The 12,993-nt window shown below is 53.3% G+C and overlaps 1 protein-coding gene across 2 annotated transcripts in view; it reads left to right on the top strand.

The window, feature by feature from the left end:
* Positions 1-4,409: 4,409 nt before the first annotated feature.
* The window catches only part of ZNF638 (zinc finger protein 638), a 40,592-nt gene continuing 32,008 nt past the window's right edge, over positions 4,410-12,993 (top strand). For both annotated transcript variants that reach the window (XM_032186056.1, XM_032186055.1), the window contains exons 1-3: positions 4,410-5,881; positions 11,709-11,770; positions 12,050-12,088. In XM_032186056.1, coding sequence (XP_032041947.1) covers positions 4,460-5,881; positions 11,709-11,770; positions 12,050-12,088 — 1,523 coding nt within the window. In that variant the 5' untranslated portion in view covers positions 4,410-4,459. The remainder of the gene's footprint in view (positions 5,882-11,708; positions 11,771-12,049; positions 12,089-12,993) is intronic.

Raw genomic sequence — 12,993 nt, 5'->3', positions numbered from 1 at the left:
AATTGGTCAAAAAAGGTGAAAAAGCAGCAAAATTCTCTTCGCGCCAGGCAGCGGCGTGGTCTGGGTCGTGGTGCTGAGGTGGGAACCTGCGGATGGTCGCAGAGCAGGCTGCTCTGGAAGGTCAGACACATCCATCCTCAGTGTACGTGCCCCCAGATACAATTATTTCCATGCAATAACATAACATGGTCAATTTTTAAATTTATTTTTCTCCAGGGTCACTTAAAAACGATCTAAACAAGTCATTAAAACCAATCGTGTTTTAAACCAGTGTGGGCGATTGCTTTGTTCTCTTATATTTCATCCTGGCAGCAAAGCACGGGGCCGGTTCTGGGCTGTGTCCCCCCCCCGGTATGGGGTCAGTCGGTGGGATCTTCAGATACCGAGGTCTTGAGGCTGTGAGCTCTTGCAGAGGGCGGGTGTAGGAGCGAGGTCGTTATTTTCCCCGTTGAAGAGGCACCCCTCGAGGGCAGCCAGCGTCTTTGATTGCTTTCTTGTCCAGATTTAAAAGGGAAAGCTGCCAGCCCTGACAGAACAATCGTGCGGTTTTGAAGGGTGGAGGACGTCAGGGACGAGGCTGCTCCCTCGGCTGCTCCCTCTCCTCTTCCAGCTCGTACACCAAGTGATATCACCCCGCGATGTTTGGCCAGGGGTGGGGTTCCAAGCGGCTGCTGCTCCCTGCATTGCTCTTCCCTCTTCTGTTTCCCCCAAATTACCGTTTGTCTTGGGGCTGAGCTCAGCAGACACTGCCGTACCCACGCTGACACAGAAGAGCTCCGCGGCTTGGTGTGAAGCAGGCAGCACGCTGGAACGTTTTCCCAGCGTTTCAGGTTTAAAGGTAACTAAAATGCTTTCTGCTTGCTTTGCCATCAGGTTAATTACCGTGTAAGGAGAGGTTTTTAAACAGGAGTTTTAGGCAGCAGTGTCTGTGTTTGCTCTGGGTCTGGGGGACTCCACGTCGGGTGTGCAGAGCTTCGAGTGCCTCAGAGCTGCTGTGTGTGTGCAGGGAGCAGCCCGCAGGGTTCGTGGTGCTCGGAAATTTGAGGTGGAAAGTAAAAATTCCCTAAAAAACAGTCATTTTCTGCTGCGAATATGCAATAAGGGTGCTGGAATGATCTTTTTTTGGCTTCTTTTAAGACCTACTTGCTGAAAACCTTGCGCAGATTTATTTAGTTAGTTATTTGGAAGGCTGGGGCGGACTCTTTGGAAGGTTGCAGGGAGCTGTGCTGTGCGTGCTGCTGCCTCCGGCCGGGCTGCTTTTTGCCTTCCCAGGCGCTCGTTGTTCATTTGTGCTTTTTCTCCCCTCTGGGTAAATTTGTGAGCAAATTTGTGCTTTTTCTCCCTCTGGGTGCCTGCAGAGCTCGTGTCCTGGTTCCTTGAGCAGCTCGTGAGCCCTCCCTGTTCTGTAAGCCCCCAGGGAGGTGCTCCAGCAGGAGGATCTGCCTGGGGAGGATTTTGGGGTGCTCCCCACAGCTCTGTGGGGCTGTGACGGGGTCGGGGGAACCGCTCGGTGTCCTCAGGGCTCTCCCCCCGGCTGGGGGTGGGCAGGAGGCTGGGAGGGGACAGGCAGAACAGCCAACCCTGCGGGCTGAGGGCTGTAACTGCCACAGCTCGGCCATAAAACTGGGCCAGAGGGGTGTGGGGCAGGGGCTGCTTCGTGGCTTTTGAGGTCGTGTGGTGCCAGAGCCCGGCTGAGCGGCAGGAGGTGAGTGCCCGCCTTGTTTGCTTGCCCCTACCCCGCTTATTCCCACTCTTCCTCTCACTCTGGGGAGCGAGCGAGTTCAGCTTGAGGCCCCGCTGCCACCGAGACAGCTTCAGGACACGCAGACTTTTTTTATTTCCCACTTTTTCCACCAAAAGCTCGACCTCAGCTGCGCTGCAGGAGTTGCAGTGCCCTTTTCCTTCCCCTCTCTGTGCCGCATCTCCCGGCCGGCAGCGCTGCCGGTGCTCCCTGCGCCCCTGGCAGTGCAGTTCTCTGCCTCGTTACCAGCTTTACTCCAGGTTAGTTAATTAATTAGCTGTCACCTTTATTAACATCCCTGCCTGGGTTGGAGCAGGCAAACTGCAGAGCTAAAAGGGGAAGCGGTGAGTTATCGCTGAGCGTGTGCTGGGGCTGCTGAGATGAACAAGCTGCTGGCAGCCAGAGCTTTTCGCTGCCTGCCACGGGCAGGGCTCCTCTCCCCGTGGGTTGCTTCCGCTGTGTTTTTGGTTTGGAGGCAGAGGGAGCAGGTCTGGGGTGAGCCAGCCCTGAAGAGCTTGCAGGATTCGGCGTGTTGCTGCTGAGAAAAATCTCGTTTTGACCATCTCGCTCCGTGAACACCTCGGGTAAAGCAAATTTGCCACCCTTAGAACAGCGCCGAGGGAGGAAGGCTGCAGGAGCTGGAGGAAAGGAGGTTAACACAGCCTGCTGATCTTCAAGTTCAGCTGTAGAAAACTCGCTGAACAGCAGCAAACTGAACTCCAGCTGTTTTGCTTTAAAATGTTTTATTCCAGTGGAGCACTACGGGGTGAGGCGAACCTGTGCCCGTTTCCCCGCTGAACAGATTGCTCCAGAAAACTCCTAAGGCACGGGGGTAGTTTGTAAATGGTCCCAAAGCAGAGGCCACCTCCTCGTGACATTTATTACAGACTGACCGTGTGTTATAGCAGTTGTTTTTTTCTACCTGCCAAATCCTCGTTTCTGGCCGGGTTAATTGCCTGCTGAGGGCCCGGAGGTGTGTGTGGGGCCGCGTCTCGCTGCGAGCTGGTGGCGTGGGAGCGTGCCGGGGCTGAAATCTGCAGCTCCTGGAAGTCCCAGCGACGGGAAATCCGCTCCTGAGCTCCTGGCCGTGTCCCCTGGGAGCTTCCCGACCCAGCAAACGCAGGTTTGGTTTGCAAAGCTGCACATTTATTTTTAAAATGTTCCCTGCTGACGCGTTCCTCCTCGTTCTGGGTGGCTCCAATATTGTTCCCTCTGACTGCTTTCCAAATTCATGTGCCGGGAGGTGGTTCTGGTTTTGCCCCGCAGTGATGAGGGATCCAGAGGAGAGGGAACTGAAAGGCAGGAGATGACTTTGGGGTTGTTTGCGTGAGGCTCTGTTCTGGCACTGCAGCAGGGGGAAGAGGTGGGAAGGGGTCGGGGTGAGAGCCCCTGGTGCTGCCCGGTGGGGGTCGGCTCCTTCCCATTATTTTCTGAGGGAGAAGGGATGTAGTTCGTGGTCCTGTAGCTGCTGTTCCTTCTTGGGCTGACTTCAGGCTTTCCTCGTTTAAAATGACATAACGGGGTGGGACATAAAACAAAAAAGGTCGGGACAGCTTACAGAATTCATCCTCAGAGTGTGAAACTTGCTGCTCCTACGTGGCTGACCTCTCCCAAGCTACAGCTCCGTGCGGGTTTTGAGTTGAGATCCTCAAACTGCAGCCCTTACGGCGAGCAGTCCTGAGGGAGGCACCTCTGTTTATTGGAAAACTTCTGTCAGGAGTCAGTTTTTTTTAGGCTGGCGTCGCTTTGTCCTGCACCCCCTGGTTGTGGAGGTGCCTGACTGCCTCACGGGATTAAATTCTTGGTGCTTCCAGCCGAAATTCCGGGTGGTGGTTCCCACTGCCCCTCTGCTGGTTTTATTCTGGAGCATAGCTTGTTCTGATACAGCCCCGCACCTTTCTGTTTCGAGTTGTTTGGATGTAAGATCGTGCCTTTCACATCTGCGGGATGGAAACCTTCCAGGCACAGAGCTCGGGCGCTGTCACACCCCTTGGATGCTTGCAGGGTGTTGTAGCTCACCCCTGGGGATCGCTGCGGGAGTGGCCCCCCGAGCGCTGCTCTGCTGGCTCCAGCTTGATCCCAAAAACCCCACATCCAGGCTGTGACTGCTCCGAGCTCTCCACGTAATAATTTCACTCGCAAGTCCTACTCCGTAAACACTTGGAGAGGGTTTTAATACTTTGGCTTACTGCTCCTGACACAGCTCCAGATTGAAATAAACGCAAACCGTGCCGAGCTGCCGTGTCAAGGCGTCGGCAATGCTGTCGAAAGAGTGTCCTGGCTGGGCACGGAGCTCGTGGGCACAGCTCGATTGCTGAAGGGCTGTGTATTTTGGGTAAGGCTGTGCAGCAAAAAGGTTTTGTGCAACGGGATTTCGCTTTCGAAAGCACCGCTTCACCTGTCGCTGAAGCGCTGCTGCCTGAGCTCCCTTGTCCTCCTCCTCCCCGGTTAGAGAACCCGCAGCGTGACGCAGGTGAAAAGATGACACAGTCTAACACTTGTCTTTTAACTTTCAGCTTTGTGCTGTTCTTGGAAAGTTTCGCACCACTTGTGAATTCCTTGAACCTTGGCATTGCGAGCCCACTTCTGTTGGGCCCTCCTCCTTTACAGCTTGCCCAAATTAAGACGCACTTGGCCCTCCAGCACTTGACCTCGGTCGCTGCCAGCAGCTCCGCACCTCCTCATGCTCGCTTGGGTGAGGCATTGCTGAAAAGCACCATGTTTAGCCCTCGAGGAGCGCTGCCCCAGAGGCCGAGAGGACCCAATCCGGCCGGCGCCAAGCCCCCGGGATCCTTTAGGGGAGGAGGCGCAGCGGGGCTGCAGAGAAAACCTGCGCCGGGGACGCCTCCGGGAGCACCGCAGAGATTTTCGGGCCAGGACAGCTTCCAGTGGACGGGCTCGCAGAGGATCAACGTGAGGGTGACTCTGCACAGGGCCGATCCGAGGCAGGTAAAGGTGAAAACGAACCTCCACCAGGAGCAGAAGGGAGAGGCACGCAGCAGCCGCTGGGACAATAACCCCTGCTCGGCCGGGGCCGCCGCGCAGAAGCCGCCCCCCCCGGCCCGAATCCCCGAGCAGAACGCGAACGCCCAGAGCCGCTACACGCCCGAGAGCGCCTCCAGCATCCTGGCCAGCTTCGGGCTCTCCAACGAAGACTTGGAGGAGCTCAGTCGCTACCCAGACGACCAGCTGACGCCCGAAAACATGCCCCTCATCCTGAGAGAGATCCGGATTCGGAAGATGGGTCACTCTTTGTCGGGTCTGCACCCTCCGAGCCGCGGAGAAGAAACGCTGGGCGGAACGAGCGGCGCGGCGGTCAAGGGCAAAGTGATCGATTACGGGCACGCCAGCAAATACGGTTACACCGAGGATCCCCTGGAGGTGCGTGCTTACAACAGCGAGGTGCTGAACGAGGATCCCCTCGAGTCGCGCGTTTATAACCCCGAAACGCCGGCGCCAGAGAGCAGGGAAGACTTCCAACGAGAGCAGAACGTGCCCATGGGCGTCCCGCCGCCCGGCGTGCCGTGCAACCCGGTGTTCCCCGTTCAGGATTTGCTGAAACCTCCGGCTTTCCAGAACGACTCCTCCACCTCCCGCTCCTTTTTTCCAACCGAGGCCGCCGGCAAAGTGTCCGGGCTGTGCTCAGCGCCCGCGGGGGGGCTCCCCGTGGTGAAGCCGGTGTCGCAGCCGGCGGTGCCGCCCGTCATGCCGCCCATGCTGCCTCCCCCCATGCTGCCTCCCCTGGCGCAGCCCCTGCTGCCTCCCGTCATGCCGCCCCTGGTGCAGCCGCCCGTGCCCCAGCACGTGATGCCGCCCATGGCCCAGCCGCCCTTTTCGGCCGAGCTCCTCGCAGCCGTCGGCCAGCACGAGCGAATTCAGCACGAGGCCGGGAGCAGCCAGCCCGCCGCGCAGAGCGGCTCGGTGGCGGGGCAGAAAGCCTTCCAGCCGCAGCCCGAGGGGCCGATTAAATCTCCTTTTGGCATCGTGAAGGCCTCGTGGCTCCCCGTGTTCCTGCAGTCCGATGCCCAGAAGATCAAAAGGCTGCCCACGCCCTCCATGATGAATGACTACTATGCCACGTCTCCGAGAATATTCCCCCATATGTGTTCTCTCTGTAACATAGAATGCACTCATATGAAGGTGAGTGGCTTTCAAAGATTCTTGCCTAAGTTGTGCTCAGCACCTTACCTGCTGCACTGTTTCATGAACTAATTTTTTTTTTTTTTTTAATCGTGCGTTGAATGAGTTGTGCTGCTGCTCGGCAGCCTGGGTGCTTGTGTGCTAATTGCAAACTGCTAGAAACCCTGCTAGGGAACGGTTATAACCCCGCTGCACAGCGTGTTCTCTCTCAGACTGCATTTCAGAATTTCTACGCATGTTATTGTGGTTTCTTTGAATGTGAAATATGATTTATGCCTTCTGCGATGGGATTTCGAGTGACAGAGCAAACCCTTTACCAGTAGGGTCAAATCCATCATCCGGGTGACTAAAATGCGTGCAGAAATCGTGTGCTGGGTCTCAGCGGGGTGGCTGAGATGTTCATATATTCAGCCCCACTCCCGCAAAGTCTGCCTCAAAACAAAGCAGCCTATTTATCTGCAAAAATGTAATCTTCCAAATGTGGTCTGGGTGACATTGGCTGGCCCAGAGACTGAAGGGCAGCTCTGATGAGTACACAAAATGCTTCCATTCATCCGGCCTAGCGTTCAGTTCTGGAGCAAGTCACAGTTCCAGCTCCCGGCAGAGGGAACCGGGGAATAAGGGGAGAGAGAAAAGAATCCCAAAAGCTGTAGATTTTTGGTGAAAGCCCTGAGCTGGATATGTCAGAAATACAGGAGAATGTCATTTAAAATGAAACGCTTCCTTATTAGTTTCATTTTTATAGACATCAGCAAGCTTGGGAAGCCTGAGGGGGACACTCTGCAGTGTGGCAGAACCGTGCAGGACTGCAGGCCCTGTTTGTGCTGCCCGTTACAAAAGGGAGCGCACAATTAAGATGGAGGCAGCTGCATTGGGGACTTCAGAGTACAAATAAAAGTTCAAGCACTTTCACATGGGAAGCACTGACGGCCAGGAAGAATTGCAGCTGCTCGGGCGGGTTACAAAACCGAAAGGGAAGCTTGATTTAAGATAAAAACGTCTAAAACTGAACAGGGCAACAAATTCGTGTTTGTGTTCATAACTGGGCACAGCGCTTTGGAGAAGTGCGGTCTGTGTAAGTGTGAAGTACTTGGTAGCTTGCGTACTGCTTCTTGCTAAAACCCAGGAAATGTTTTTACTAAAAACCAGTTGACAAATCAGCTGAATTTCTGGGGGAGGCACAGATCTGTAACCCCTCCTTTTAATGGCACTCAGCGTAGCGTGTGTTCTCCAGGCTCCCCGATCCCACTGCACCTTTTCTCCTCGTCATGCCAGCTTCCAGCTCCAGCATACGTTAATTTGATTCTGTGTTTTTTTTTTTTAATGCATATGAGCTGCTGATTACGCATTACATACAGGTTTGGGACAAGTCACATTCAAACAATGATGTTTCAAAATAATAAGATTAATTAGTTTTTTTGTTTTTTTTTTTTCCCCATACTGCAAGAAATAAAAATCTGTTCGAGCAATGTTAGCGCTGTACATTTGTGAATCCTAAAGCATGAGAAATTCCTCCTGCATTTATGGTGTGGGTTTACAAATAAAGCTGTGTCTCGCTTGTGTGGCTGGAGGTGCCCTGGACGTTGGGTTTTGGAAGCGATGAAGCCCTTGGAACTGGCAGATGAGCAGTGGTGGAGCGATGGAGCAGGAACGTACAGCCTCGTGGGGCGTGAGCTGTGCTAGCACAGGGGTGTTCCACGGGGAACAGAGGTAGTTCACCACAATTTTGACAAATATTAGTTCAGAAATAACAGGATGAATTCACAGAGGATGTCCTCCGAGGGCCGTGCCTCTGATGGCTCCAGAAGCCCGACCTGCAGCCGCCTGTAGGCGGGAGGTGAGTTCTGGGCTGGTGGCTCCCCCGTGCCTGCTGCCGTGAGCCCTGCAAGAGGAGACACCTGGTGAGTGAGGCTGCTTTTGGTCTCATCTCCCCAGCACACCTCGAGGGGAATCTGCATCTTCAGGAGCTGTCCTGGGCCGGACTGGTGAGGTACGGGGACTGCCCAGCTGCAGCAGGCTGTTTGGGAACGCTGCGTTACAAACGGGAGTCTTGTCCCCTGGCAAGTTGGAAAGGTTGGATGGCTTCGGGAAGGAAGGAGATGAGCAAAGAGGATGGCTTGAAACAAGAGCGGACGACGAGTTATGAAGAGGATGAAAGATACCAGGTGAAGAAAACCTTTTTCTCCAACACTTGAAGGGACTGAACACCTGAAAACCATTTGTGGTGTTAAGATAACGGATTTCACAGTCAGAGCATTCATGTGCTGCACTGCCTTTTGTAGGTTCTTTTAACCCAGCCTTGTGCAGAAGCACAGACTCAGCTAGGGTCCATTTTCTTGACAAGTTTGACACAGAAGCTGTGCTGCCTCTCGGAAGAGAGCTCGAGCAGGTTACCTGATGTCACGTTATTGAACTGACAGATTTACAGCTGGCTGCTGCTCCTGGAGGGGCCTGCGGAGCTGCGGGGGCTGGTGGTGGCTGAAGCCTGCTGTCTGCAAAATCTCAGCCCCGTCGCCCTCGTTCTTGCAGCCTGCCTCTGCCATAACAGCAGCGAAACCCAGCCAGGGCTTTGTTTTGGCTTGGAGCTGAAAAATGCTTCTGCTCTTCCCCAAAGCATCCGCTCAGCTCTCCCCGGGGTTTTTATCTGCTGACGTATTTAACTTTGCTTAATTAATGAGGTCTGATGGAATAAAAGCCGAAACGGCCTTGAGAGGTCTGCGGCGTTCCCAAATCCTCCGGAGCAGTGCTCTGCGTGCAGCTCCTGCCGCTCAGCACTCGGTGCACTTTCTGGTTCTTCTGTGATCCGAGGAGAACCCCGAGTACCTCTCCTGCAGCGCTCTTTGTGTGATCATTTCTTTGGAAGTGCTGTTGAGCTACGGCTCTGCTCACAAGTCAGAAGTTACAACATCTCCCAGCGGCGTGGCGCAGCCACCGCGGCTTGCTGTGGGGAGAAGCATTTCATAAGCCCTGCAGCGCCTGGTAGCTTCACACACAGATCTGGCGAGCCAGTGGGTGCTGAGACGACTTCTGGACCTGGGAGGAGTTCTCAGAAGCGTCCCGCGGTGGTTTTTCAGGGAAGAATGATTTTGTCCTGGGTTAGATGCGATCTCACCTCGGTGTCCTCTGCTTTCAAATGTATTTTCCAGCCTCCCCGACGTATGAAAACATTCCACGAATGCTTCACAGAGCGGCTTCGCTTTCAGCTGGGGGTTGTGGTCATGCTGGAGCAGTGAGGGGTGGTTTCTGTCTCCAACCATGCCCTTTGGGAACAGAGCACGGCCGTGATGCCAACAGCAGGAGGGTTTGTGTGTACTGGAAGCCCTGTGCTGATGAGTGAAGCACCACATTAGGGTTTTTTTCTCCAGCTAAACCAGATTTAAAGCCAGGGTCCTGGCCCAGGTCACCTCCGGAGGTCCCCTCTGACCTTAACCAGGCTGCGTTGTGGTGCCCTGGGCTTTACCCTGCACACAGTCCTACAGCCACGGGGTTCCCCACAACAGGAATTGTGGCTGCATCGCTGATGTAGTGGGACAAAACACGGTCCTGCTCCCTCTTCCTCCTGGCTTTTCTGTAACGTGGGCTGGGCTGGCAAAACACCCCGAGACCTGTTCTCTAATTGTGGCCCCCCAAAATTAGGTAACGGCGACAGAGCTGCTCTCCCCTGGCCCGTGTGGGTTTGTGGTGCAGTTTGAAGCTGGCTGGGGGCTTCCTCGTGCCGGGAAGGATCCGTCTGGGGGAAGGATCCGTGCGGTGGGACAGCCTTGCCAGAGGGCCTGGAATCTTTCCGAAGACTCAAAAAGGGCGAGGAATTAATCAAAGAGGAGGAACACGCATAAATGGAGGCTCCTGCGATGATACGAAACGCAAGAGGGCATCAGCATAGCGAAGGCTTGAAGAGGAGAAGAACGGGGGTTTTGTGAGGGAGGAGAATATCTCCTTGTGGGCCTGCCAGCCTCCGCAGTGCCCGCTGCTCCAGCAGCTGAAGACCCGGGGAAGCAGAACGGCCTCTGCCAGCCCTCGTGGACACCGGGTGTGCTTTCTGCGCTGGGCAGTGCCTGAAGTCCCATTGCCTTTCATTTCCAACAGCTAATTTCAGCCCTTCAGTGACGATTTTTCCATCTACCTTCAAGGCTACGGACAAACAGCCTTCTTACGGATGGGATCGCTCAATAACCGCGTGTTACGAGGACGAAACCAGCTTATCCTGAGGAATTGCTTGCTTTTTTTTTTTTATTTGTACGTGGTCCGCGTGCTTCCTGTGCGCACAGATCTGTAGCTGTGTCGTCCTACAGCCTGCAAAGTGTTTCAGCTGCTCTTAAACCCTGCATTTGCCATGGTCCCACCGGGGAGGCTGCTGCGGAGGGGCCCGTGAAGGTTGTCTCCTGCTGGTGTTGGGCAGTGGGGATGTTTGTGTGAGCACAGTGTCCTCCGGAGATGGTTGAGCAGCGTGTCTGCTTCTTCAGGAAATGGAAGTAAGTCTGGTGCTTAAAACGGGCTGTGTTTGCTGTAAAAGCCGCGTGCAGCATAAATAGCTGGAGTGGCTCTCTTCTAGCAGATCTCAGTGCTGCGAGGCTGGGGCTGTAAGCGCAGGGGGCGCCTGTTTTCACCCCCTCCTCTGGGCTGGCAAAACGCACAAAGCTACCCGTGGTCGCATCAATTCTTCCACCTCACGTGCTCTGAGTGAGCCATCACCAGCTTTCCTTAGAAGCGGTGTGTTCAGCCTTTCTGCCAATAAACCAGAGACGCTGCTCGCTCGGTGTTTTATAACCTTGTATAAACCGGCACGTGGTGCATCCCAGAGAGCCAGGTAATTTCAGAACAGCGAGGCATTTTGTAAAGCCGGGCCTGTCAGTTGCATTATTCACCCATTATTGTTTAAAATACCGAAGCAGCAGGAAGTTGGCCTTTAAGGATGCTCAGCGATTGTCACGACGACGTGATACCCTCCTGACACGATCCCTCCCGACGTGATACCATCTGAGAGCAGTCAGCAGCTCTCGATCAGCGAGCTAACCAGAGCAGTTGCTTCCACTGGAGCATCAATTTAGTCCAGCATTACTCCTACAACCACAAGAACAGCCTTGGTGCACAGCTTCCTATAGGGGAACTAAATCAGCGTTTACCTTAACCCCGTGCATAAGCAATTTTCAGGTCTGGGGGCTCCCGTTGTACTTGTGGCTGTGCAGTGCTCATCCCAGCAGCTGTTTTCCCAAGTAAGGCTTTTGCAAAGGCTTTTTCTGCATAGAAATTCACGGGGGTGTGTGTGTGTGACAAGATTCATCGGGCTTTTGAATGACCTTTTGTTGGAGCTTGCTCTTCGGAGCGATTGCGCTCGGAGCAGTGCTAAGTCGAGCTTCCACAGAAATGAGACTTGGCTCGCCGATAGCACGTTGTGTCAGGTTCTCTGCTGTATTCAGCTTCTCGTGCCGCGTGCGTGTTCATACAGCCTGACAGCTCGTGAAGGCTGCTAATGGCTTTCTCGTTAACGTGTAGCCAGCTGCTGGATCAGCCCTTTGTGCTGGAGATGCGGTGACAGCGGCGCGGGGTGCTGATGGAAGTAGCAGATTAATGTAATGCGATGTAATTCTCTACACTTTCCACCTAAATTCCTTCGTGTTCTGCAGCAGCCTTCCATAATCATTAAGCGTTCTCATCGTTAGCGTTAAGGAGTGGTAATCTCAAGTGAGAAATGTGACCCCGACATCAGATCATGTGTTAGTAATGTACTAGCAATGGAAGGTAAAGTATGAGAGCGCTTCAGGTTGTGGTCAAATGCTAATGTTTTCCCAGCTAATCAAACTTCTCTGGATGTCTTCTCTCCACCTAGGACTGGATTCTGCACCAGAACACCCCCTCCCACATCGAGAGCTGCCGCCAGTTACGCCAACAGTAAGGAATTTGTTTAAAAAGTTCATTTAGGCCAAAAAACGCTTCCTGTACATGCGCGTGGGCCCTCAAACCGTGCTGGGTGGGTTTCCGTGGTTCAGATCTCAATATCTGAGCACTGTTCTGAATTTGTTTTAGACTATTAGGTGAAGGAAAGTGGCACGTGGTGCTGCTGGAGTCCTGCATGGGAGCTCAGATCTGTAACAGCTGCTGCATGTGAGACCAGGGCTGTGCCCAGACGCAGCTCTCTTTGCTGACAGTCGTGTTCTCTGCATTTAACAGGTACCCCGACTGGAACCCCGAATCTCGTTCTTCAAAGAGGTAACTGCCTTTTGCTTACAGGTTGTTTTAAATTTGTCACTGTCACAAGAATTTGGGAATGAAGGCAATGAATTTTCCTGCTTTGTTCACTGACGAGCTGTACTGGCGGCCTCCTTGCCTTTTTGTTGTAAAATGGTGTTGCCCTAAATCCTTCAATCAGGTGAGGGGCACGGTATCCAGATTTCCTTCACAAGAATGAGAGCAAGCTGTAGGGAATTTCTCCTAACATTTCTTCAATGCACCGTGGGCATTTCTCATAGCCGTACGTCAGTCTGTCGTGATCAAACTGAGGGATTTCGACTTTTAGACTTAAACTTTTTTCCAATTAAGCTGCTCTTGTTAGCAGCTTGAAATCTATCTGACAGTAGGCTACCCTGTGTTGGCTCCTTATTCCCCAGACTTTTTCGCCCATAGATCCCTTGGGAAGCTATAGGATCGTGGGCTGAAGAAGCAGTGGAACTGATGAACTCATGTCTCTTCTGCTTAAAACTTACTCTGTTTACAATTACGTTTTATAAAAACACACCCTGCAGACTAATTCTGCTTGGATCTCAGCGAGATTAAGTTATTCTATTGCCTCAGTGTTTGTGCATACTCCAACACAAACAGGAACGACAGGACTTTCATTTTTGCTGCCTTGCCCTGCGACCCCCATTAATTAGACGTGCTTCGTGGGAAGCTGACTATTAGTTGGAAGAAAAAAAGGCTGAAAATGTAGGTCAGGTTAATTTGCAGAGTGCATCCAAGGTCTCTCCAGGTTCATAAACAAAGAGCAATATGGTGTTAGAGGGAAATAAAACAAACTTCAAACTTTCACGGAGAGTAATTATATTTTAACACCTCAAACTGAAATTGCTGCAGAGCTGCAAGAGCTGCTGCTGTTAAACACACCGGGGATAAAGGGA

Source organism: Aythya fuligula, chromosome 4 (assembly GCF_009819795.1).
Source record: "Aythya fuligula isolate bAytFul2 chromosome 4, bAytFul2.pri, whole genome shotgun sequence".
Classification (NCBI taxonomy): domain Eukaryota; kingdom Metazoa; phylum Chordata; class Aves; order Anseriformes; family Anatidae; genus Aythya; species Aythya fuligula.
The sequence above is the reverse complement of the archived record's forward strand: the minus strand, read 5'-3'. Positions and strand labels throughout refer to the sequence as shown.